We start from the raw sequence: 27,993 nt of genomic DNA, 5'->3' as shown, positions 1-27,993 counted from the left end.
TTATTTTCTAATAATTACTTATGTGTTTATATCTCTTTCCTTGTTACTGGCTTTACTAGAATAGTAGTCCTTTAAAGATAAGGACAATGCTCATTTAATCTTCTGTCCAAAAAAGGCCAATTTAGACTGTATTTGTTCATTCGTTGTCTTAGTCAAAGTAATTTCCCCTTTGTTTCTACAAATCCTCGAAGATTTCCTGAGGATATAAGGTAATCTTCTATAATGATACGTAGAGGCAAGTCCGTGAACCTGTGTAAATGGCAGAAACTTCTGGGCCTTCTGAGGGATTAGAACTAGAATCTGGAAATCCATTAGTAATTATTTTTGTAAAATTGACATGGGCTCTATAAAGCATATAACACAGTTGTATAAAGCATATGAGTAAATGTTTCCAGGAATGAGGCAGAAACATAGAGCTAAAACAAAACATGAGGGGAGCACCAACATCATGAAAACCACAGTAATTATGAAGTAGATAATAGAATACTATTCTTTTTAACAAAGATTGAAAGTGAAATTTTTGAAAAAATAGTCAATAGCAGGGGAAGAGCTAATTTACTCCACAGAATTATTCCATGATGCTTTACCTATGCTACTAATATATTCTAAGAATATAAGTAATAGACAAATGTTTCTTGAGGAGCAGCAGTATATTTCCTCAATATGAATAAAACCACCTCCATTTTCACCAGAGATAATTTTCTACAAGATAGGCATGTTTTTTCAAATAATATTTTAATAATTTATTTTCAATTCATAAATGAATTTAATAAATGTATATAATCTTGTAAGATTAATTTCCTGTTGCGGGATTAGGGGAAAGTAAGTTTCGAGATATCATAAAAGCTTCTTGTCTCCTAGCAAACAATAATAAGATTGCTGAACTCCAGAGCACTCACAAAAATAGCTTAGGGAAAATTTACACTGTGCCATAGTACGTGAGCAAAATCACTTTTTTTCTTGGAACGTCATCATTCTACAAAAGGCTTCAGAGATTATGACTCTTCAAAGCAGTGCTTTGGGTAGAGTGGCATGTGGGCACAGTGAATCTTCTGCTTATTCATTTTTAATTATTATTCAGCACAAAGTATTGCTGGAGTGCACATCATTTCTAAAATATGTTGTTTTATATATATAAAAATATAAGTTTTATATATAAACAATATATATTTGTTTATATATAAATATAATTATAACATAACTACTGTAAAAAAGTTTTATATATATAAACATATATATGTATAGTTATATATAAATATATACTTATATATTATAAATATATAAATATATCATATTATTATACAAAATACATAATGGTATATAATATAATGTAATTATAATAATTTTACATATATTATTAATTTATATATCATTATATATCATTTTGATATATAATTTATATATCATTATATTTATATATCAAATATAATTATTAATTATAATTTATATATCAATATATATCATTTATATATCTTATATATAGAATATATTAGTATTTAATATATATTGTATATAACATATAATAAAATGATATGTTATATATGTTAATATATAATATATTAATATATATTATAATACAATATATTATATATTATACTACATATTATATATAAAATATATATAACATATGTTTTATATAATGTAAAATCTATGTTATATTATATAATATATTATATAATATATAATAGATGTCATGTAATATAATATATTATATATTATAATTTATAATATTTATAATAAGATATAAATAACATATATTTATATAATTATACATATAATACATTATAATATAATATATTATATATAATTATAAATATAATTATGCTATAATAATATAATATATTATATATAATATATGCCATATTCTATGAAATAATATTTAATGATATTAAAAAACAATATATGTTATATTATACAGCATATATTATATAATGATATATGTTATATTATAATAATATAGTTAATATATTATATATAATATATATTAAAAGTATATAATATACTAAAGACATCATAAAATATCCTTATAATTTATATTATATTATTTATAATAATATTATAAATTATGTATTATATAGAAATATAATAATATATTTAATATACTTAATATGTTATGAATATAATGCATATGATATATATTTTATATAATATATTATATGTAACATAATACATTACTAATTATTATATAATATAGAAGATGTTGCAGAAAAAACAGAATGAACTTTTTGGCCAGCCCAATATTATATTATAAGATGTAATATAATACATTATATATAATATGTATTATACTATATAATATATAGTATATCATCCATTATTATTAAATTAAATTGTATAATATATTATATTATTATATATTATAATATATTATTATAGTATATAATATACATTATTTTTAATATAATGTATTATATTATATACATATTATGTTATATATATATTATATATTATATAATGTTATATTATTATACAATACATAATATATATTATATGTTATATAATATATCATGTGTAATATTGTATATATGTTTAATATATTATTTATATGTAAATATATAAGTATACATATAAATGTTTTATATATAAACATATTTTTATATATATGTTTTTATTTAAACATATTTATAACATAACTATTGTAAAAATGTTTACTTACTATTGCCTTTACTGGTATTCTTCAACCTCTGTAGCAGATCAAAGCTAAAGTCAGCAACATTAAAAAACTACCTTAGAATATTAAAAAGAGGTCGACTCTTGGATACCATAAGCATTATGCTGTGGTTTAATTTTATAGCTGTTATTTAAAATAAGTTCTATTTCAGAGCCATCATATCATTTCTTTAAGAAAATATTCTGATCAAATTCCATTTTTAAAAGTACTGAAATTGTAAACCACAAAGAATCCCAAGACTTAACATCTTAGACAGACAGGATTTGGAAGGTGCACTAGAACTCTTTTTAAATTGTTGGTGTTTGTCAAGTGACTAGAATATGGCAGGTTCATGAGACAAGAGTGTTAAGGCTTAACATCTGAGAGTTGAGCATACATATTTCTGAAATTTTGTTCACAACTTTTAATCAGTTTATAAATTTTATCACAATTTAAATATAAGTATAAATAAAATCTCAGAGCTATGGTGATAATATAACTACATACTAGACAACTAAATTATAAATGGTGTTAAAATTTACCTTGAAGTTAGTAATTCCCTGGCAGTTCAGTGGTTAGGACTCTGTGCTTTCACTGCTTGAGGGCCCAGGTTCTATCCCTGTTTAGGGAACTAAGCCGCATGGCCAAAAAAAAAAAAAAAATGTTAATACTTTGATTTATGCCAAATCAATTGCTCAGCCGGTAAAGTATTTTGGTTCATGTGACTGACACTTGTAGGCAAAACAACAATCTAATCCATTTGGTCCAATATTAGCTACTGTAGTAAAACACCAGAATTACTGTGATCATGTTTTGCAACAGAAAGTAAGGGAAATCCTTCTGCCTTCTGATTAGACCTGAGGTGAGTTAATTTGTTCCCTATGAACAATGAACATTTTCTATTGGAAAATAGGCAGAGAATAATCCTATTTGTTTAAAGTTTATCTGATTAAAAAAATCAGTGTTTTAATAAATATAAAAATAGTGAACAGAAAGACATATATAATTTTATAAGATTCCTAGAAACAAATGTGGTTTATTCTCGGTTCCCCTATAGTGTTAGCTTTGGTGATTTAGTGTGCAATAAATTTACACAGCTCACAATTTATTTTATACTACATATGTTTTTTTCTTCTCTAAACTGTGCTCTGTACACGACACATGTGAATCTTGCAACTGCATGTTGGTAGTGTTTTAGAAATCTAAAAATTGTATTCCTTATTAACTGAGTCAACAAACATATATGGATTTCCTACCATGTGTCAAGTCTTGAGATAGGTTATGGAGAAATTAAAAGTGGCAATGACACACCCTCAAGGCTTTTAAGTTCAAGGAAGAGATACATAATTTAACTAACCATTAGAGTACGAAGTAGTAAGAGCTTTCCCATTTACAACAGAGATATGCACAAGCAAAGAGGATTTGTGGATGTATACCTCAGCTTTCTTGCTGACTGTGTCAACTCTGAGTTATGTGGCAAATGATTTCTAAGAGACTCTCCACCAGCCTGGGTCCTTGGTTGTCCACAGCAATAACCTTCTCATTAAACCACTCTCTTCCTTCTTTTATTTCCCCACCCCCTTGCAATAATCCCTGGGACCTCAAATAAGGTACTTGCATGCAAATAATTTATCTCAATTCTTATTGCAGAATAACTCAAGCTAAGACACAGAGCGAACCCCATCCCTTTGGCAATTACAGTTGATTCAGGGGTGGGCATGGACCTGGAATAGTCCCAGACAGAGCCTTTCCCTGGAACTGATGCTGAGAGAAGCTTTTTCTTTCTGCCAATGTTTCAGTTGGTGCAGCCAACACCATGTTCCCTTCACATGGAGATCTATATGTTGGAGGAGAGGAGTGTGTGCGAAAAAACGTGTCCTGGCAGTTCCTATAGTTTTTTCTTTAATTCTGCAAACTACCTGGTATCCTTACTAGTTAAGCTACCTGTAAATCCCATTTCTTATCAAAGTTAGCATTTTTGTTTATACTGTATGTGATCAAGAGTAATGTCTAATGCATAACTGTGAGAGGAAAGAGCTAATTAAGTAGGAGAGGTTGAATTAACTGACTTGAACTTCAGGCTGGTAGAAATGGAGTATAAAAATGACATGAGGGTTACAGAGGTATAGGTGACTTTGGATGAACTGCATGTGAAAGTCCACGTGTATAGCACATAGTAGAGTCTCTGTGTCAGCATATGTGTGTTTATACAGTGAGGGACATAAAATATTGCATTCTTAAAATTCTTTTCTAATATTCTCTAAGATTCTTTCTCTTTTTACTTTGAATTATTTCTCATTTTATAGGCAAGAACATCACCCTATCAAATATTTCTTTTTTTAATTTATTTTATTGAAGTATAGTTAATTTATAATGTACTAATTTCTACTGTACAGCAAAGTGATTCAGTTACGTGTATATGTGTGTGTATATATATATATATATATATTATATACTATATATATAGTATATATATAGTATAATAATATATAATATATATATTGTGTATATAATATATATATATATATTCTTCTTCATATTATTTTCCATTATGGTTTATCACACGATATTGACTATCATTTCCTATGCTATACAGTAGGACCTTGTTGTTTATCCGTTCTATATATATTAGTTTACATCTGCTAACCCCAAGCTCCCAATCCCTCCCTCCCCCACCCCACCCCCAAATATTTCTAATTTAATTTAAAGGGCTTAGTTGCCAAATGTAGCCACTACATCCATAGGTCTCCAAGGTGAAAGAAGCAACAGTTTCTTTAAATGAACTTTATGAAGGTCTAAAATGTGGAAAGGACTCCTTCGCTACAATACAAGGATTCACTTGTAGTGAAGGGAAGAGTCAGATAATTTATGTGTGTTATTGATTTACAATTGGGATTCTAAGCTTGATGGATTTCTATTACGAGAGGAAGCGAGAAGTTGCATTTAAACATGTCTATTAATCCCGTATATATACTATCTTTATGGTAAAGCCACATTACCTGAGGTGCATAATTCTGAGCACCAAATAAATGTGTCACTTGATGAATGGTTTGTCTAAATTAAAAATTACTCATTTTGACAATTAAAAACATGTGCTCATGTAGTACTGCATATCTATTAGGTTTAAACAGCTGTTGAAATTTATATCTGGAAAATTCTTCAAAGAAAATATATATTATTGCCAATTAACTTTAAAATATGTCAAATTTTTATTACATTTAAAAACATTAGCTTTTATACTCATTTTCTAAAAGTTTACTTTAAAATCATGTTAAAAGACTTAGAGTCTTGGGCTTCCCTGGTGGCGCAGTGGTTGAGAGTCTGCCTGCTAATGCATGGGACATGGGTTCGTGCTCCAGTCCGGGAAGATCCCACATGCCGCGGAGTAGCTGGGCCGGTGAGCCATGGCCACTGAGCCTGCGCATCCGGAGCCTGTGCTCCGCAACAGGAGAGGCCACAACAGTGAGAGACCCATGTACCGAAAAAAAAAAACAGAAAAAACCTTAGGGTCTACTGAAAATATTACTTTTATCTTTTCATATATCATTGTTTTTAAAATTAAGTCTGCATCTATATTATAATATTGGCTAATTTTTAAAGAAAATATTAATATTTGTATTATGTCATTTAAAAAATAAAGAAAACAATACTTTTTTTCTGACTTGCCAAGAAAGATCTCTCTTTGTTTCCATAAAGTTTTAACATCTAGGGAAATTAATTTTATTCATTTATTTATTTATTTTTTGCGGTACGCGGGCCTCTCACTGTTGTGGCCCTTGCTACTGCGGAGCGCAGGCTCAGCGGCCATGGCCCACGGGCCCAGCCGCTCCGCAGCGTGTGGGATCATCCTGGAACGGGGCACGAATCCGTGCCCCTGCATCAGCAGGTGGACTCTCAACCACTGCGCCACCAGGGAAGCCCTAAAATTGTAATTAAAGAGAAATAAAAATTTCTAATGCTTTTGCAAATAATTCATTTTAATATTTATTTTATTTATTTTTTGGCTGCGTTGGGTCTTAGTTGCAGCACGTGGGACATATGTGGGATCTTTAGTTGTGGCACACTGTCTTCTCTCTAGTTGTGGCATGTGGGTTTTCTCTTCTCTAGTTGTAGCACGCAGGCTCCAGAACACGTGGGCTGTGTAGTGGAGGCATGTGGGCTCTCGGGCCGAGGTTTAAGAGTTCAGTAGTTGTGGCGCGCAGGCTTAGCTGCCCTGAGGCATGTTCCCCCACCAGGGATCCAAACAGCTTCCCCTGCATTGGAAGGCAGATTCTTTACCATTGGACCACCAGGGAAGTCATTAAAATAATTCATTTTAATACTTTTTTTGTGTGTTTGTCTTAAAATGTATGTTTTTTACACTACATTGTTTGAATACATGGAAAATACACTCTAATTGTCACTATTTACTTCATTTCTAATTACTCCAGCTGATATTACTTCTAATGTGAGAGTTGTCAAGTATAGCCCTGAATGATAAAATGCTTACTAAAAAAGTTTTATGAAAACCTAACTATTGTTAGTGTACTTTGTTCTATGCCATCCCCTCCAGAGAATAAAGTATTAAAAGGCTGCATTTGTTAGAACTGAGAAAATATTAAGTGATTAAAAATACTATATCTGTAATCTACATTGATTTAGTTCTGGATTTGAGCAGTTGTTTTAGTAACTAATTTAAATGTAAAAATAGGATTTATTAATCAGTCACATGCATTTGCTGCAATAATCACAGGTAAGACAGTATAAGAAAAAGATCAAGAGAACATTTGTTTGAGAATTTCTCATTATTTGTGTGTGAAGAACTCTATTGAAGTGAATAAAATAGTTAGCTGAATAGATCTGGATAGGAATAAATAGGAGAGGAATAGCATAGAATTAATTCATTGTATTTTGAGTTTTGACAGACTTTTAGCTGTCACTGCATATATTCAAAACAAATATCCTTCATATGAATATGTATCAATTTCTAAAACCAAGGACTATGGAAAATTTAGTTTGGAACAAAGTATATATATATATATCTCACTCCTTTAAATCCCCCAAACTTACACTTTCCCTGCAAAGCTTTGGCTTATTTTAAATGTGATCCACATCTACTTTATTTTTTCTTCCAATGTCCACTGCATTTCAGCAATCTCATTTCCTCAGTCCATTGACATATGTTGCTAGGTGGTAACAAAACTCCATCTCAGAAATGTCAAACTAAATGAATGAGGCAAAATCACAGAAACCAAGGTTATCCTTTGAGCTGTCCAAGTTCCCAGGTGCTGAATGTTCTGATCCATCAGCTCAGCTGAACTCAGGGAGGCACACTCCAGTCCTCTAGCTGGTCAGTGCCCCTGAGTTCCAGTGCCACTAAAGGACACTTCTAAAAAGCAACTTAAGGTCAAAATGCCCTGTGTCCCAGATAACACTAGTTATGCTAAAAGTAGAAATGGTGGAATGCATCCAACTTTCTAAATCTTTAACTTGAAAAAAAATTAACTACTGTAAAATATTTAAGGAAATAGCTTATTATTTATTTATAACTGTACTATGACATTTATAATTTAATATAACAGTAAGAGTGATTGACAAATTGTGTTGAAGTGTGTTGCAATAATAACTTGTTCACCTAAAATTAGGAGATCCATATTAACTTGGAAATAACTAATTTATAATAACAGAATTTTGTTCTGGATGCTGAGGATACAATATCTACTGCATGAATAAAATTACAAGCATGCAACTTCAGAGTTTAACTTGAAAGATTTGATAATTGAGAAAGAAAAAGTAACACAAATTAATACCAGTGTTTTTCCAGAAGACTGCCTGGTCTGCTAGTCACGTAGACATTCTAGGTTTCTTTTGCAGTATGCGGGCCTCTCACTGTTGTGGCCTCTCCCATTGTGGAGCACAGGCTCCGGACGCACAGGCTCCAGACGCGCAGGCTCAGTGGCCATGGCTCATGGGCCCAGCCACTTCGCGGAATGTGGGATCTTCATGGACCGGGGCACGAACCCGTGTCCCCTGCATCGGCAGGCGGACTCCCAACCACTGTGCCACCAGGGAAGCTCTAGGATTTTTTTTTTTAACATCTTTATTGGAGTATAATTGTTTTACAATGGTATGTTAGTTTCAGCTTCACAACAGAATGAATCAGTTATATATATACATATATTCCCATATCTCTTCCCACTTGCGTCTCCCTCCCTCCCACCCTCCCTATCCCACCCCTCCAGGCGGTCACAAAGCACCGAGCTGATCTCCCTGTGCTATGCGGCTGCTTCCCACTAGCTATCTACCTTACGTTTGGTAGTGTATATATGTCCATGCCTCCTTATCGCTTTGTCACCGTTTACCCTTTCCCCTCCCCATAGCCTCAAGTCCATTCTCTAGTAAGTCTGTGTCTTTATTCCTGTTTCACCCCTAGGTTTTTCATGACATTTTTTTTTCTTAAATTCCATATATATGTGTTAGCATACGGTATTTGTCTCTCTCTTTCTGACTTACTTCACTCTGTATGACAGACTCTAGGTCTATCCACCTCATTACAAATAGCTCAATTTCGTCTCTTTTTATGGCTGAGTAATATTCCATTGTACATATGTGCCACATCTTCTTTATCCATTCATCAAAGAAGACCAAAAGACAACCCTCAGAATGGGAGAAAATATTTGCAAATGAAGCAACTGACAAAGGATTAATCTCCAAAATTTACAAGCAGCTCATGCAGCTTAATAACAAAAAAACAAACAACCCAATCCAAAAATGGGCAGAAGACCTAAATAGACATTTCTCCAAAGAAGATATACAGAGTGCCAACAAACACATGAAAGAATGCTCAACATCACTAATCATTAGAGAAATGCAAATCAAAACTACAATGAGATATCATCTCACACCAGTCAGAATGGCCATCATCAAAAAATCTAGAAACAATAAATGCTGGAGAGGGTGTGGAGAAAAGGGAACCCTCTTGCACTGTTGGTGGGAATGTGAATTGATACAGCCACTGTGGAGAACAGTATGGAGGTTCCTTAAAAAGCTACAAATAGAACTACCATATGACCCAGCAATCCCACTACTGGGCATATACCCTGAGAAAACCATAATTCAAAAAGAGTCATGTACCAAAATGTTCACTGCAGCTCTATTTACAATAGGTTTCTTATTAGTGTTTCATGGGGCATCTTTGTTCCATCTTTCTACTTTTAACCTATTGTTGTCTCTATATGTAAAGGAGATTTCTTTTAGATATCATGTAGTCCTGTTATTTTATTTAGTCTGATTGTTTCTGCCTTTTAGCTGAAATGTTTTTTAAAAATCATATTTAATGTAATTATTGCTATATATGGCTTTAAATAAATTGTCTTGCTATTTGCTTTTTACTTGTCATATCTGTACTTTGTTCCTTTATACTTGCCTCCTTTTGGATTATGTCATTTAAAATTTTCATATTATCTCCTGCTAAGGAGGCAGCCATATTTCACAAGGCATAGTATCAACTTCCCAAACTCTGACTGGAAGTGGGTTTGGCTTTTGACCTGATGGCAGACACCACAGAGCACGGCAGGGGTTTGTGGCATGGTGTGATGTGAAAAGATAAAGCTGGCCAGTCCCAGCTTATTTCATGGGAATCCGAGTAAGGAAATGTGAAGAGAATTTTCCACTCAGTAGTAAGTGCTGAAGCTGAAAGGTCATGATACAGAGACAAGGGAAACTGTGTTACATTATCTGCATGACAATATTACAATATTGTAATGACAATATAAAAAGAATCTGACACTTTGTACATGAAGAGATATTTGCAGACAGAATGAGGAAGAAACTCTATGAGAACGTACAGTGGGAGCAAGATGGCAATTCATGGGTAGATAGACTGTCCTCTCTTTCCCCTATTTCTCAATTCCAATCCCAGTCTATGTGTATGCCACTAATAAAGTTTTCTTAGGGTAACTTGAATGACCTTCTGCTCCTCAAACTAAAAAATCTGAGTAGATATTGGCATTATAATGTCACTTCAATTATATGGTGCTTAGTTATAGCACTGAAAAAGTAAGAAAAAATATTAGCAAGAAAAATATAAAAATATTAGCAAGAAAAATATAGCAAAATATTAGCAAAATATAGCAAAATATCAAAAATATTAGCAAGAAAAATATAAAAATAATATTAGCAGCAAAATACATATATATATATATATGTTGTTATACTTAGTTATTCTATAACCATGGAAATAATTGTTTACGTGGTCATCATAAATATTAAAATATTTAATGTATTTTAAATAGTGATATAAATTTGATTTTTTTCTGACACAGATATGTTGAAATAATTACAACTGACTCTTTTATAAGTCTATAATTTTCTTTCCTTTTTTTCTTTGCTTTTTTTAAACATAACTGGCATGGGTTTAAATGGATGACTGATTATTTAGCTATGAATCAAAAGCAGTTAAATTTGCCTCATCTACTAACTGCTTTGAATAAATCTGATCATTGAAGCTCAATTTTACTTTAAGATTCGTCGTCACATTAATTCATTTGCTTTCCAGATAGTTTCAGTTCTTTTTGTTCAAACACTTAAAGACCTTAAAACAACAACATTAGCATTAACTCTATTTCCACAGGAGATTCAGTAAAGTAGTCCTCCCTTGATTCTTTCATTTGAACTCTTTAATTAGAAACTAGCATAATTTTATTCAGACATTACTTGAAATAGAGTAGTATAAGAACTCAGAGATGAGGTGTTTTCTCCCTCCCATTTTTTTTTTGTAACTTCCATTATGAGCATATTTTCCAGACTCTTTACTACTGATTCCGATTTTCACACTCTAAAGTGAGGATTGCTCATCTCTACCCCTCTTCTCTCTCTTTGCAGGATTTAAAGGTGAACACTGTGAAATTAACATGAATGAGTGCTTCCCCCTTCCTTGTCAGAACTGTGGTGACTGTAAAGTCGGGCTCAACAATTTCAGGTAGAGAAAACCAAAAAACATCTATATACATGTTCATGCATCTAGATGTATCCAAATGTATGCATATTTATAATGTCAGTGGACACATTGAACAACACTTCTGCTTATTAACAATTTGCTGTGCTATGGTTATTTGAATTTTCAGCTTTAAAATTTTACAATGGAGTTATTAAATTTCTTGTTTAAAAAGAGTGTTTGCAGACCTGGGTTTTCTGGACCTCTATGTGAAACTAATGAGTGTTCCTCTGAACCTTGCCGAAATAATGGAATCTCTGTGGATCTGACAAGTAGGTTAGAGGCTACATTTTTTTTCTGAATCAGTTATTTTTATATGTAAAGTATAACAAACAATAAAGTGAACACACATGTGCCCATTATTCAACATAAGAAGCTGAACATTGCTGATACTCTTCTGTTTGTCCTCAAGTACTCCTCCACTCTCCCACCCAATTATATTGAATATCCTGAATTTATATTTATTGTCCTTGCCTTTAGCATACATAAATTAACTATTTGTATGTATGCCTGAACAAAACACTCTTTAGTTTGCATATTAATGTAATTGAGATAATATTGTGTATCGCCTTCCGAAACAATCCATTTTGTTGAAGATGACATTTCTGTATTATCTGTTAGTGCATGTGTCTATTGCTCATTTTTAACTATTGTAGTATATTCCATTTAAATATATGCCAATGGCATTTATCATTCTCCTGGTTGTAGATATTTGGGTTATTTGTCTCTTTTTTTCCTAGAAATAATAATACTATTAAGGTTTTCGAATACTTCTCCAAATATGCAAATACAAATGTCACTCTAGGTTTCATACGCAGAGAATATTTGGACCTTTGGGTAGCCACTTTCATATTTATTATATCATGTTTTTTTTTCCCAATGCGCTTTGAAAATGGAATATTCACACTGTTAAGAGAGTGAGTAAATATTCCTAATTGCAGTGTCAAAATGTTCCATTTGGGCTTATCTGCTGTTTGTAAATTATACCTCCTTTTGGTTTTCCTCTGCATTCCCATATGTGAGAACACATATACACTTCAAGATATTTCATTTTCTTTCTAGAAATGCCTATTTATGGCATCTGTCCATTAATGTACTCTTATTGATTTGTAAGAACCTTTATATATTCTAATTAATACTTCTTTTAGTTGTATGTACTGGGTAGGCCAAAAAGTCTGTTTGGGTTTTTTTTTACAGAAAAACCCAAACGAAAGTTTTGGCCAACCCAATACTACTGAAAATATATTCTACTGTTTGTGGCTCGACATTTCACCTCCTTTATGAAAATTGTGAGTACTAAAACTTATTTTTAATGTAATTGAATTACTCATTCACTTTGTGTATGGCTTGATTTGTTAAATCTTGTTTAAAAATGTTTTACCCTAGGATTAAAAGATGTTTCTTATATTTCCTTTTAAAATATTTAAGCTTCTGCCCTTTATATATTTTTTAACATGTTTATTGGAGTATAACTGCTTTACAATGGTGTGTTAGTTTCTGCTGTATAACAAAGTGAATCAGCTATACGTATACATGTATCCCCATATCCTCTCCCTGTTGCGTCACCCTCCCACCCCGCCTATCCCACCCCTCTAGGTGGTCACAAAGCACCGAGCTGATCTCTCTGTGCTATGCGGCTGCTTCCCACTATCTATTTCACATTTGGTAGTGTATGTTTGTCCATGTCACTCTCTCACTTCATCCCAGCTTACCCTTACCCTTCCCTGTGTCCTCAAGTATGTTAGCATACAGTATTTGTTTTCCTCTTTCTGCCTTACTTCATTCTGTATGACAGTCTCTAGTTCCATCCAACTCACTACAAATAACTCAATTTTGGTTATTTTTATGGCTGAGTAATATTCCATTGTATATATGTGCCACATCTTCTTTATCCATTCATCCATCGATGGACACTTAGATTGTTTCCATGACTTGTCCTGGCTATTGTAAATATTGCTGCAATGAATATTTTGGTATATGTCTCTTTTTGAATTATGGTTTTCTCAGGGTATATGCCCAGTACTGAGATTGCTGGGTTGTATGGTAGTTCTATTTTTTATTTTTAAGGAACCTCCATACTGTTCTCCATAGTGGTTGTATCAATTTACATTCCCACCAACAGTGCAAGAGGGTTCCCTTTTCTCCACACCCTCTCCAACATTTATTGTTTGTAGATTTTGTGATGATGGCCATTCTGACTGGTATGCGGTGTTACCTCGTTGTAGTGTTGATTTGCATTTCTCTAATGATTAGTGACATTGAACATTCGTTCATGTGTTTGTTGGCTATCTGTATATCTTCTTTGGAGAAACGTCTATTTAGGTCTTCTGCTCATTTTTGGATTGTGTTGTTTGTGTTTTTGATATTGAGCTGAATAAGCTGCTTGTCAATTTTGGTGATTAATCCTTTGTTAGTTGTTTCATTTGCAAATATTTTCTCCCATTCTGTGGGTTATCTTTTCATCTTGTTTATGGTTTCCTTTGCTGTGCAAAAGCTTTTAAGTTTCATTAGGTTCATTTGTTTATTTTTGTTTTTATTTCCATTTCTCTAGGAGGTGGGTCAAAAAGGATCTTGCTGTGATTTATATCATAGAATGTTTTGCCTATGTTTTCCTCTAAGAGTTTTACAGTGTCTGTCTTTATATTTATGTCTTTAATCCATTTGGAGTTTATTTTTGTGTATGGTGGTAGAGAGTGTTCTAATTTCATTCTTTTACATGTAGCTGTCCAATTTTACCAGCACCACTACTGATGAGGCTGTCTTTTCTCCCTTGTATATTCTTGTCTCCTTTATCAAAGATAAGGTGACTATATGTGCGTGGGTTTATCTCTGAGCTTTCTATCCTGTTCCATTGATCTATATTTCTGATTTTGTGCCAGTAGCATACTGTCTTGATTACTGTAACTTTGTAGAAGATTTTGAAGTCAGGGAGCCTGCTTCCTCCAGCTCTGTGACAAAATTTAACACCCGTTTATGATAAAAACCCTCCAGAAAGTAGGCATAGAGGGAATTTACCTCAACATAATAAAGGCCATATATGACAAACCCACAGCCAACATCATTCTCAATGGTGAAATACTGAAACTATTTCCACTAAAATCAGGAACAAGAAAAGGTTGCCCACTCTCACCACAATTAGCCAACATAGTTTTGGAAGTTTTAACCACAGCAATCAGAGAAAAGAAGAAATAAAAGTAATCCAAATCAGAAAAGAAGAAGTAAAACTGTCACTGTTTGCAGATCATATGATACTATACATAGAGAATCCTAAAGATGCTACCAGAAAACTACTAGAGCTAATCAATGAATTTGGTAAAGTAGCAGTATACAAAATTAATACACAGAAACCTCTTGCATTGCTATATACTAATGATGAAAAATCTGAAAGAGAAATTAAGGAAACACTCCCATTTACCATTGTAACAAATACAATAAAATACCTAGGAATAAACCTACCTAAGGAGACAAAAGACCTGCCCTTTATATTTAAATCTTCATCTATCTGAATATTGTGTGTGTGTGAGCTGTGTGGTGTAAGGGAAGCACATAAGTTCATTTTTTCCATGTGCCTAACCAGTTGTGCCTGCTACTCGTGTTGAATGAGTACATTTTTACTCACTGATCTGCCTGATCGGCGATGCTTTCTTGTTGCAGATCAAGTTCCCATACATGACTATGTGTATTTCTCTGTCTCTATTCTGTTTCCTTAGTTCAATTAGTTGTCCACGTTTCAGTACCATAAATATTTACTACTTACATTTGAAAACCTCAATACTGATAGTGCAATACATCTCATATTTTTAATCTGCTTCAAGAAGATTTAGTTACTTTTGACAGTTTCTTCTGTTCCGCATAAATCCTTACATTCCAACAAGCAAACAAAGACCAGGTAGAAGTTTAATTGGAATTTAATCAAATTTGTAGGTCAATTTGAGTAGACTTGATATTTATTTATTTATTTGAGCCTTTCAAAATATCTTTCCAAAAAAATAAAATGAACAAATTCAAGTAGACATTCATTGATTAAGATAAAAAAAGAGACTAATTAGCCGGGTCACAGTTGCTCTCCAGGTACCAAGGGCTATGTCTGTGTGTTTTAATAGAGTTTCAACATCTAGAATTGCTGTAAAATTTGTATCACAATCTGCTAAAGTTTCTGATAATCTTCTATTATTTCTATGGCCCTCTGGCCTTGCGCTGTCCAATCTGGTGAAGTAGATAGGGCCATGCTTGAATCCAACCCTGCAACTCTCAAGACTTTCAAGGGAACACTAATTACTACAAGCCCCATAGGGATACAGAATTGCTTTCAGTTTAAAATCTTGATAAGTCTGAAGGAACATTACAAGATCTTCCAATTGGGCTTTCCTCCGTAATAGCTCTATTCCAATATGAAATTTTTTTATTAAATATATTAACTACACTGTACATTCTGGGACTGTGGTGAAAAGCAAAACAAAATAAAACAAAACAAGACAGATTTATTACCCATCTAGCAGATCTGAATAATCTTTTACTCCTATTGGTGAAGCAGTGGTATTTCAAAAATAAGTATAAGTTCAGAGGGAGCTGAACTCAATGACTCCTAAAAGTGTGAACATTTTAATTTCATCATTGAATAGTCATACGAATAAAAGGTCTCAGCTCCCTCTGAAGAAGGCTTTAGGATGATATAGGGAACATCTGTGACTATATCACAAGATCCTAATGCAAAGGGGCGTCCTTCAGTTGAGGGACTGCATCTGTGACATAGCTTAGGTTTGAAATTATGTAAGCACCTAGGAATCCCAACAAAGACAACTGGAATTACATTTCTGCCCTGCAGATCCATATATTTCATTCTATATATACATAAAGTAGCATCATAGCATTCTGTCCTCATGTTTCATTTCTAGAAAGTCATCATCAACTAGCCATTGCCCAGAGTATCTGTGAATCTATCTGTTGATCATCATTCTGTTTCTCTGATTTATATGGTTATTTGCTCATTGTTGTATCTGGTAGTCAAGCCTATCTAACAGGCTTCATCCCATTATTCTTGGATCCCATTATTCTCATTCATATCAGGGACCCTAGCTTCCCTGCAGCAAGACACATTGTCCCCTCCAGTCTTTAAAGGGCTATCACCACAAAGCTCTGTGAAACAGTAGTGACCCTTACCCACCCTATTTCAGTCTTGTGAGTGGAGAAATGCCCTTCTATATCCTGTGGGGATAGAAAGTAAGAGGTACCTGGGCAGCTTACACATAATTGATCCATTCAGACATTTCCATTAACAATGAGCCTATGAACTCTGGTACTTCTACCTTACTGACCTAAACTGGAATTAAGCTCTGTTTTTGATCAGACAGCCTATCTGACACCACACCCAATATTAGCATCTTAAATCTTTTCTCTCCATCCATATCAATAAATTCAGCTCATTTAAGTCATATTTATTCTCCCTTGGTCTGATCACCTTAGATCCAATCCCACACATTCTCCCCAATTTTGTGACAATACAGATTTCTGGGGTTTTATGCAATTCTTTCAAGGCATAAGGCTATCTGTTTCTAGCTAAATGTTTCCATCTCTCATCAGCAAAGGTGGAATCTAACTCTTTTTATGATCTGAAACCAATGAGAAATGCTTGGAAGAGGCAGGGGAAAACTGGCAACAGTTTATAAGTCAACTCTTTCAGAAGTATTTAAAGGAAGGCTTGTATGCTGAGAAGTGCATATTCCCTAAGTCACAGGGGAGCCTGTCCCTGTTGCCTCTTCCAGTAGGGAGGTTAAAGTGAATTCAGAGATTTATAGTTCTGAGCCATGTGTATCCTCTCTCTACAGAGGTATGAACTCCTTCAAAATTACTATACAGGTTGTTTGCTGCTGTTGTTTAGCCAAAAACTGAAAACTCAGTGGTTAAAAATAACAATCATTTATTATTTTCATATCTGTGGTCTTCTAAAACTTAGCTAATATACAATGGGTTCACCCAGGTTTCTGTGTAACACAGCTGATGGGGGAGGTGTGTTTGCAAGTCTGTTATGTCAGTTGAAAAGCTCCACTCCAAGTGTCTTTCATCCTCTTTGGACTAGCATGTTCTTCTCATGAAGTGGCAGAGATTCAAGAGAACGAGCAGAAACATGCAAAGTCTCTTAAGCCCTGGGCTCAGAAATAGCATCCTTCTTCTTTACCTATAGATCACTGTCCAAAGAAAGACCCATGGCCAAGCCTGAATGTGTGGGGCAAATAAGCTCTCTTCCTATGGTAAAGCTCTGACCAGGAAAAGTGGTAAAGAACTAAGATAAAAAATGCTATCAACTAAACAGAAGCAAGAATTAGTACTTGGAAAATATGTCTACTATTTGCAGACTGAAGCATGAGGTATCAGCTGCCTGGCATTTCCAATTTGCCCCACATGAGGCCTGAGAGATAGCTCTGAGGCAGAGACCAGGATAAAACGTATACTAGAACCAAAATAACCTTACAAGTCTAAATGAAGGTTTTCCATATGAATTCATTACATGGCTCTGGAAGACCACTTTCCCAATTCCAGAATAAGATCTCAAAGAGAAACGGAAGGAAGCCACTCAAAATGCCTTCTGCTTGAAAGAGAACCATGTGGTGGGTTCATGAACACAAGAATGATGAGTTCATTTACAGGGTTGATATTGACCCTTCAATCTATCTGATGACAGCAAAGTGTTTCCAAAACCGAGAAAATCCTAAAAATCTTGATGGAAAATAACCAACTACTACTGGTGAGCAAGGTAACAGTCCAACATACAGATCACTAAAGAGATTTTGTGCATATTAATCCTCAAGCTCAACACATGATTAGGAAAAACTGCTGCCAATACAATATTCTGACTGAGCTGTGATTGAAATACAGCCTCTTCAGACATGAAATAGATATTGGAGCTTTCTGAATATAGCTTTTGATCACCAGATTAGTGGTGCACTGCCCAGTGCCAGCATCTTTTTCCAGAGATTCCTCCCCAGAGGTCAGAAAGTTAGGGAAGGAAATAAAGGTGCCCCAGCCTAAGGCCTGGCTCTATTCAGAGACATCCTTTGAGGATGATAGTGTAACAAATAGGAGATATTTGAAACCCCAAGACAATTTCCCTCTGCTTAAAAATGAAATGGCAGCCACTTTGGGAGACAGTTTAGCAGTTTCTTACAAAATTTACAGTATGATCCAACAATCACACTACTTGGTATTTGTTGAAACTTATATTCCACTCAAAAAACTACTAACAGATGTTTATATAGTGGTTTTATTCGTAATTGTCAAAACTTAGAAGCAGTCAAAATGTCCATCAGTAAATGAATGTATAAATAAACTGTGGTACATCCTGACAATGGGGTATTAGTACTAAAAAGAAACGAGCTGTCAAGCTATGAAAACTCACAGAGGAATCTTAAATGTGTATTACTGAATAAGAGAAGCCAATCTAAAATAGTTTACATTTATTATTATTCCAACTACATAACATTCTGTAAAAGGCAAAGCTATGGAGACCATAAAAAAGTAGTGATTGTCAGATTTTAGGGGAGATGGAGGGCTGAGTAGATGAAGCTCAGAAGATATTTAGGTTAGTGAAATTCTTCTGTACACTATGGTGGTGCACAAGGCACTATAGTTTTGTCAAAATCCATAAAATATACACTACCAAGACTGAACGTTAATGTGAACTATGGACTTGAGTGATAATATTGGGTTCATTATTTATAATAAATGTCCCACTCTGCTAGGAGGGGGCAGTGTTGACAGTGGATGAAGTTTTGCATGTATGTAGTTACGGGCTATGTGGGAACTCTACTTTCTGCTTAATTTTGCTGTGAACTTTAAACTAATCTACAAAATAAATTCTATTTTAAAAAAATGCCATCAACACAGCACCCTTTTATCTTTTCAGTGTGTAATTGGGCAGGGCCTAACAAGCTTGCTTTGGCCTGAGTTTGAGGCAACAAGCTTTCTGTAATACCTGAGTATGAGCCATAGAAAACTGAGCACTAAGCATTGACTGAAATCTGTGAGAGGATATGAAAAAACATGGGCAAAGAGCACACACAAGCAATTCAAAGGGTAAAGAAATAAACAAGCAGTCAACAAATAATTAGGAAAACTGAAACAAAGTGAGATGTTTTGTCTTTCCAAGGCGAATCTAATCCACTGCTCATGGGAGGATAAAGAGCTATGTTGGGAAAAGTATCATAAAGTTATGGATAGATATATGCCTTAGAGAAATCTTAAATACAGGTACAAGGAGATATGTATAAGGTTACACAGTTGTGATATGTTTATGGTGATGAAAATTTAGAGACATTCTAAGTAAACAAAAATGTAATATAACAATAAAAGAAAACTATATAATTATTTAGTATGAATTAACTACCTAATAATATATATTACTTAAATATTTATTGAAAATATGATTGAATGGAAGAAAATATTATCAGAATAATACATGCAACATATTGTTTAGTAAAAAAAATTGTAAGAACCTGCCAAGCTGTCTTCCAAAGTGACTATTCCAGTTTTCATTTCTACCAACAGTGGATGAGACCTTCTGTTTCTTCACATTCTCACAAACATTTGGTGTTGTCAGTGCTCTGGATTTTGGCCACTCTAATAGGTGTGTAGTGGCATCTCACTGTTGTTTTGATTTGCATTTCCCTGATGACATATGTGGAGCATCTTTTCATTGCTTCTTTGACCTCATTATGTCTTCTTTGTTGAGGTTGGTTAAGGTCATTGGCCTATTTTTAAATTGGGTTATTTGTCTTCTTATTGTTGAGTTTTAAGAGTTCTTTGTATATTTTGGATGTCAGTCCTTTACTAGACATGTCTTTTGCAAATACACTCTTCCAGGTTGTGGCTTGTCGGGTAATCCTCTTGACATTGTCTTTCACAGAGCAGATTTTATAAAACTTTAATGAAGACAAGCTTATCAGTTCTTTCTCTCATAGATCATGCCTCTGGTGTCATATCTACAAAATAACCAAACCCAAGATCATCTAGATATTTTTCTTTCTTTACCCAAGGTCATCAAGGTTTTCTCTTTCATTACCTTTGAGGTGTTTTATAATTTTTCATTTGCAATAAGTGTGTGATCCATTTTGAGTTAATTTTTATGAAGAGTATAATGCCTCTGTCTAGATTGGGTTTTGTTTGTTTGTTTGTTTTTTGTATGTGGACGTCCAGTTTATCCAGCACCATTTATTGAAGAGACCATCTTTTCTCCATTGTATTGCCTTCCTCCCCTTTGTCAAAGATGAGTTGACAGTATCTATTGGACTCTACTTCTAAGCTCTCTACTCTGTTCCCTTGGTCTATTTATCTGTTATTTAATAATACCATGTGGTCTTGATTACCAGAGGTTTATAGTAAGTCTCCAAGTTGAATAGTGTCAGTCCTCCTACTTTTTTTTTTTTCTTTCTACAATATTGTGTGGGCTATACTGGGTCTTTTGCATTTCCATACAAATTTTGGGTTCAGTTTGTCAAAATCCACAAAATAACTTGCTGGGATTTTGATTGGGATTTCATTAAAACGAGAAGTAAATTTGTCTAGAAGTGACAATGAATTTGGTAAAGTAGCAGGATACAAAATTAATGCACAGAAATCTCTGGCATTCCTATACACTAATGTTGAAAAATCTGAATGTGAAATCAAGAAAACACTCCCAATTACCATTGCAACAAAAATAATAAAATATCTAGGAATAAACCTACCTAAGGAGACAAAAGACCTGTATGCAGAAAATTATAAGACACTGATGAAAGAAATTAAAGATGATACAAACAGATGGAGAGATATACCATGTTCTTGGATTGGAAGAATCAACACTGTGAAAATGACTCTACTACCCAAAGCAACCAACAGATTCAAGGCAATCCCTATCAAACTATCACTGGCATTTTTCACAGAAGTAAAACAAAAAAATTCACAATTTATATTGAAACACAAAAGACCCCGAATACCCAAAGCAATCTTGAGAAAGAAAAATGGAGCTGGAGGAATCAGGCTCTTTAACTTCAGGCTATACTACAAAGCTACAGTAATCAAGACAGTATGGTACTGGCACAAAAACAGAAATATAGATCAATGGAACAGGATAGAAAGCCCAGAGATAAACCCATGCACATGTGGTCAACTTATCTTTGATAAAGGAGGCAAGAATATACAGTGGAGAAAAGACAGCCTCTTCAATAAATGGTGCTGGGAAAACTGGACAGTTACATGTAAAAGAATGAAATTACAACACCTACACAACATACTCCTACACAAACACTATACACAAAAAAAAAACTCATAATGGATTAATGACCTAAATATAAGGCCAGATACCACCAAACTCTTAGAGGAAAACATAGGCAGAACACTCTATGATATAAATCACAGCAAGATCCTTTTTGACCCACCTCCTAGAGAAATGGAAATAAAAACAAAAATAAACAAATGTGACCTAATGAAACATAAAAACTTTTGCACAGCAAAGGAAACCATAAACAAGACGAAAAGACAACCCTCAGACAGGAAGAAAATATGTGCAAATGAAGCAACTGACAAAAGATTAATCTCCTAAAATATACAAGCAATTCATGCAGCTCAATATCAGAAAAACAAAAATCCCAATCCAAAAATGGGCAGAAGACCTAAATAGACATTTCTCCAAAGAAGATATAAAGATTGCCAACCAACACATGAAAGAATGCTCAACATCATTAATCATTAGAGAAATGCAAATCAAAACTACAATGAGATATCATCTCACACTGGTCAGAATGGCCATCATCAAAATATCTACAAACAATAAATGCTGGAGAGGGTGTGGAGAAAAGGGAACTCTGTTGCACTGTTGGTGGGAATGTAAATTGATAGAGCCACTATGGAGAACAGAATGGAGGTTCCTTAAAAAACTAAAATTAGAACTACCATATGACCCAGCAATCCCACTATTGGGCATATACCCTAAGGCAACCATTGATTCAAAAAGAGTCATATACCAAAATGATCATTGCAGCTCTACTTACAATAGCCAGGACATGGAATCAACCTAAGTGTCCATCAACAGATGAATGGATAAAGAAGATGTGGCATATATATATATATATATATATATATATATATATAATGGAATATTACTCAGCCATAAAAAGGAACGATACTGAGTTATTTGTAGTGAGGTGGATGGACCTACAGACTGTCATACAGAATGCAGTAAGTCAGAAAGAGAAAAACAAATGCCATATGCTAACACATTTATATAGAATCTAAAAAAAAAAAGAAAAAGAAAAAAAATGGTCAGAAGAACCTAGGGGCAAGACGGGAATGAAAATGCAGACCTACTAGAGAATAGACTTGAGGATATGGGGAGTGCGAATGGTAAGCTTGGACAAAGTGAGAGATTAGTGTGGACATATATACACTACCAAAAGTAAAACAGATACCTAGTGGGAAGCAGCTGCATAGTACAGGGAGACCAGCTTGGTGCTTTGTGATCACCTAGAGGGGTGGGATGCGGGTGGGTGGGAGGGAGACACATGAGGGAGGAGATATGGGGACATACGTATATGTATAACTGATTCACTTTGTTATAAAGCATAAACTAACACACCATTGTAAAGCAATTATACTCCAATAACGATATTTTAAAAAATTGAAATAATCTAACAACTCACTTAAAACCAATTTTTGTATCTGTATATTTAGTATAAATTGAATTAAACTATAGACACTATAACAAGAAACATGTTGAAAATGATATTTATTGCAAAACACTTCATGATTACCTCCATATTTTTTAATCTCTTCCTTCCTCTTGGTTATTGGATCTGAGGTCTGAAACAGTTAATACTTGATGACATCATTTAAAGGCGAATTCCTTGAGCTATGACAGCATGTAGATGACAGCCCCAATTCATATACAAAGTCATTGCAAAACTGGATACTGGAATTGACATTTTTGACACTTGATAATTTATGTTTGATATTCCATAGAGATAATGTCCTTTTAAGCTATACTCATCAGTTCACTTAGGTCAGTAACAATAATGCCAACCTACTGAAAAAGTATAGCTAAATAGAGAATTCACCAGAACAATTAGAGTAATAGTGACAGCTCCATTCAAAGAATACAGAAGAATAATTTTTTTCAAATGCTGGCTGCTGTTATTATAACAAAATCATTATCACTATTCTTTTATGGTGTGTGATGTTCATGATTTTAACAGTGCTTTACTGTTATAAAGTTGAAAATGATTGGTTAAGGTGCATTTAAATACAGATCAAAATGTGTACATTTTTCTATAAATTTTTACCTAGAAACCAGTTATTAAGCTGAATGACTTCTAGTCAACTGAATACTTTGCCATAGCACCATTGTTTCAGATTAAACCTCTGACCTTTTATACTAAAATTATAATAATGACATAAAAGACTATTTTAAAGATAATTACTCTGTGGAGAAAATATATTAGGTAGAAAACAGAAGACTCAAATAAATAGAATTAGAAATGAAAAAGAAGTAAAAACTGACACTGCAGAAATAAAAAGGATCATGAGAGATTACTACAAGCAACTATATGCCAATAAAATAGACAACCAGGAAGAAATGGACACATTCTTAGAAAAGCAAAACCTTCCAAGACTGAACCAGGAAGAAATGGAAAATATGAACAGACCAATCACAAGTACTGAAATTGAGACTGTGATTAAAAATGTTCCAACAAACAAAAGCCTAGGACCAGATGGCTTCACAGAAGAATTCTATCAAACATTTAGAGAAGAGGTAACACCCATCCTTCTCGAACTCTTCCAAAAAATTGCAGAGAGAAGAACAATCCATATGCATACTTTCCTTCTTTTCATTTTGTTTGAGGTACACAGAATGTACAACACCTTAAAATACAGCATCTTAAAGATGTAGATAAATTGAAACATTAAAAGTAAACTATGCATATCATAGAGTATTCAATATCCTCTTAGATTAATATTAAGTTTGATATTTTTCTATGTGCAAATGTTCAAACTACTGTTTTTACTTTTTATTACATATGCTTGTATACTTAAACATGCCTGTATCTCTTAAAAAATGAAAACTTATTAAAGAACAGAGAGTAAGATTTATATCATATTTTATAAATGGTTATTTTTTAAAAAATATTAGAGTGTTTAACTTCATAAAATTTTAATACAGGACTCTTTATTCATTTTTCAAATAGAAAATATTAATAATTATTTGATTAACAAATGCCATTACATACAAAGAAGAGTTGCTCAGGAATGCTGGTTTAGTGTTACAAGAAAAAGGAATAAATTGCATTAAAATGTATTATAAATTCTCACAAAATTTCAATTGTTATAACACAGGCTAAGAAGTTCTTAGAGTAAAGTTTCACCAGCAACATTTTATAGTTTCATTTTTGGATTTGACTGTAGGTTTCATATAAAATAATCTATTGATATATATATATAGGTCAAATCTTAATACTACAAAAATATTTTTAAATCAAAACTCTCATTAAAAACTCTATACTTCTGTGAAAAATGCCACTGCCAGTTTGACAGGGATTGCATTGAATCTGTAGATAACTTTGTGTAGTATAGTCATTTTGTCAATGTTGATACTTCCAATCCAAGAACATGGTTTATCTCTCCATCTGTTTGTATCATATTTAATTTCTTTCATCAGTGTCTTATTGTCTTCTGCATACGGGTCTTTTGTCTCCTTAGGTAGGTTTATTCCTAGGTATTTTATTCTTTTTGTTGCAATGGTAAATGGGAGTGTTTCCTTAATTTATTTTTCATATTTTCCATCACTAGTGTATAGGAATGCTAGAGATTTCTGTGCATTAATTTTGTATCCTGCTACTTTACCAAATTCATTGATTAGCTCTAGTAGTTTTCTGGTAGCATCTTTAGGATTCTCTGTGTATAGTATCATGCCATCTGCAAACAGTGACAGCTTTACTTCTTTTCTGAATTAGATTCCTTTTATTTCTTTTTCTTCTCTGATTGCTGTGGCTAAAACTTCCAAAACTTTGTGGAATAATAGTGGTGAGAATGGGCAACCTTGTCTTTTCCCTGATCTTAGTGGAAATGGTTTCAGTATTTCACCATTGAGAATGATGGTGACTGTGGATTTGTCATATATGGCCTTTATTATGTTGAGGTAAGTTCCCTCTATGCCTGCTTTCTGGAGGGTTTTTATCATAAAAGGGTGTTGGATTTTGTCAAAAGATTTCTCTGCATCTATTGAGAAATTCGTGTTTTTTCTCCTTCAATTTGTTAATATGGGGTATCACATTGATTGATCTCCGTATATTGAAGAATCCTTGCACTCCTGGGATAAACCCCACTTGATCATGGTGTATGATCCTTTCAATGTGCTGTTGGATTTGTTTGCTAGTATGTTTTTGAGGATTTTTACATGTATGTTCTTCAGTGATATTGGCCTGTAGTTTTCTTTCCTTGTGACATTTTTGTCTGGTTTTGGTATCAGGGTGATGGTAGCCTCATAGAATGAGTTTGGGAGTATTCCTCCCTCTGTTATATTTTGGAAGAGTTTGAGAAGGATAGGTGTTAACTCTTCTCTAAATGTTTAATAGAATTCACCTGTGAAGCCATCTGGTCCTGGGTTTTTGTTTGTTGGAAGATTTTTAATCACAGTCTCAATTTCAGTGCTTGGGATTGGTCTGTTTATATTTTCTATTTCTTCCTGGTCAGTCTCAGAAGATTGTGCTTTTTCTAAGAATGTGTCCATTTCTTACAGGTTGTCCATTTTATTGGCATATAGTTGCTTGTAGTAATCTCTCATGATCCTTTTTATTTCTGCAGTGTCAGTTTTTACTTCTCCTTTTTCATTTCTAATTCTATTGATTTGAGTCCTCTCCCTTTTTCTCTTGATGAGTCTGGCTAAAATTTCACAATGTGTATGGAAACACAAAAGACCCCAAATAGCCAAAGAAATCTTGAGAAAGAAAACTGGAGCTGGATGAATCAGGCTCCCAGACTTATGACTCTACTATAAAGCTACAGTAATCCAGACAGTATGGTACCAGCACAAAACAGAAAATAGGTCACTGGAACAGGATTGAGGGCCCAGAGATAAACCCATGTACATAGGTCACCTTATTTTTGATAAAGGTGGCAAGAATATACAATGAAGGAAAGATAGCCTCTTCAATAATTGTTGCTGGGAAAACAGGATAGCTACCTGTAAAAGAATGAAATTAGAACACTCCCTAACACCATACACAAAAGTAAACTCGAAATGAATTAAAGACCTAACTATAAGGGCAGACACTATAAAACTCTTAGAGGAAAACATAAGCAGAACACTCTATGACATAAATCACAGCAAGATCCTTTTTGACCCACCTCCTGGAGAAATGGAAATAAAAACAAAAATAAACAAATGGGACCTAATGTAACTTAAAAGCTTTTGCACAGCCATGGAAAACATAAACAAGATGAAAAGACAACCCTCAGACTGGGAGAAAATATTTGCAAATGAAGCAACTGACAAAGGATTAATCACCAAATTTTACAAGCAGCTCATGCAGTTCAATATCAAAAAAAACAAACAATATAATCCAAAAATGATCACAAGACCTAAATAGACACTTCTCTAAAGAACATATACAGATTCCCAACAAACACATGAAAGAATGCTCAACGTCACTAATCATTAGAGAAATGCAAATCAAAACTAAAATGTGGTATCACCTCACACCAATTAGAATGGCCATCATCAAAATATCTACAAACAATAAATGCTGGAGAGGGTGTGGAGAAAAGGGAACTCTGTTGCACTGTTGGTGGAAATGTAAATTGATACAGCTGCTATGGAGAACAGTATGGAGGTTCCTTAAAAAGCTAAAAATAGGACTACCATATGACCCAGAAATCCCACTACTGGGCATATACCCTGAGAAAACCATAATCCAAAAGGAGTCATGTACTGCAATGTTCATTTCAGCTCTATTTACAATAGCCAGGACAGGGAAGCAACCTAAATGTCCATTGACAGATGAATGGATAAAGAAGATATGGCACATATATACAATGGAATATTACTCAGCCATAAAGAGAAAAGAAACTGAGTTATTTGTTGTGAGGTGGATGGACCTAGGGTCTGTTATACAGAGTGAAGTAAGTCAGAAAGAGACAAACAAATACTATATGCTAACAGATATATATGGAATTAAAAAAATGTTTATGAAGAACCTAGGGGCAGGACAGGAATAAAGGCACAGACATAGAGAATGGACTTGAAGACACGGGGAGTGGGAAGGGTAAGCTAGGACGAAGTGAGAGCATGGCTTGGACATACATACACCACCAAATGTGAAATAGATAGTGGGAAGCAGCCACATAG

At 33.6% G+C, this 27,993-nt stretch overlaps 1 protein-coding gene across 1 annotated transcript in view; it reads left to right on the top strand.

Moving 5' to 3' along the window:
• The window catches only part of EYS (eyes shut homolog), a 1,685,417-nt gene that overhangs the window by 511,719 nt on the left and 1,145,705 nt on the right, over positions 1-27,993 (top strand). Inside the window, exons 15-16 of the mRNA XM_033867388.2 lie at positions 11,513-11,611; positions 11,801-11,900. Coding sequence (XP_033723279.1) covers positions 11,513-11,611; positions 11,801-11,900 — 199 coding nt within the window. The remainder of the gene's footprint in view (positions 1-11,512; positions 11,612-11,800; positions 11,901-27,993) is intronic.

Source organism: Tursiops truncatus, chromosome 12 (assembly GCF_011762595.2).
Source record: "Tursiops truncatus isolate mTurTru1 chromosome 12, mTurTru1.mat.Y, whole genome shotgun sequence".
In the NCBI taxonomy this organism is placed as follows: Eukaryota; Metazoa; Chordata; class Mammalia; order Artiodactyla; family Delphinidae; genus Tursiops; species Tursiops truncatus.
Note: the sequence above shows the minus strand (reverse complement) of the source record. Positions and strands in the feature narration are given on the sequence as shown.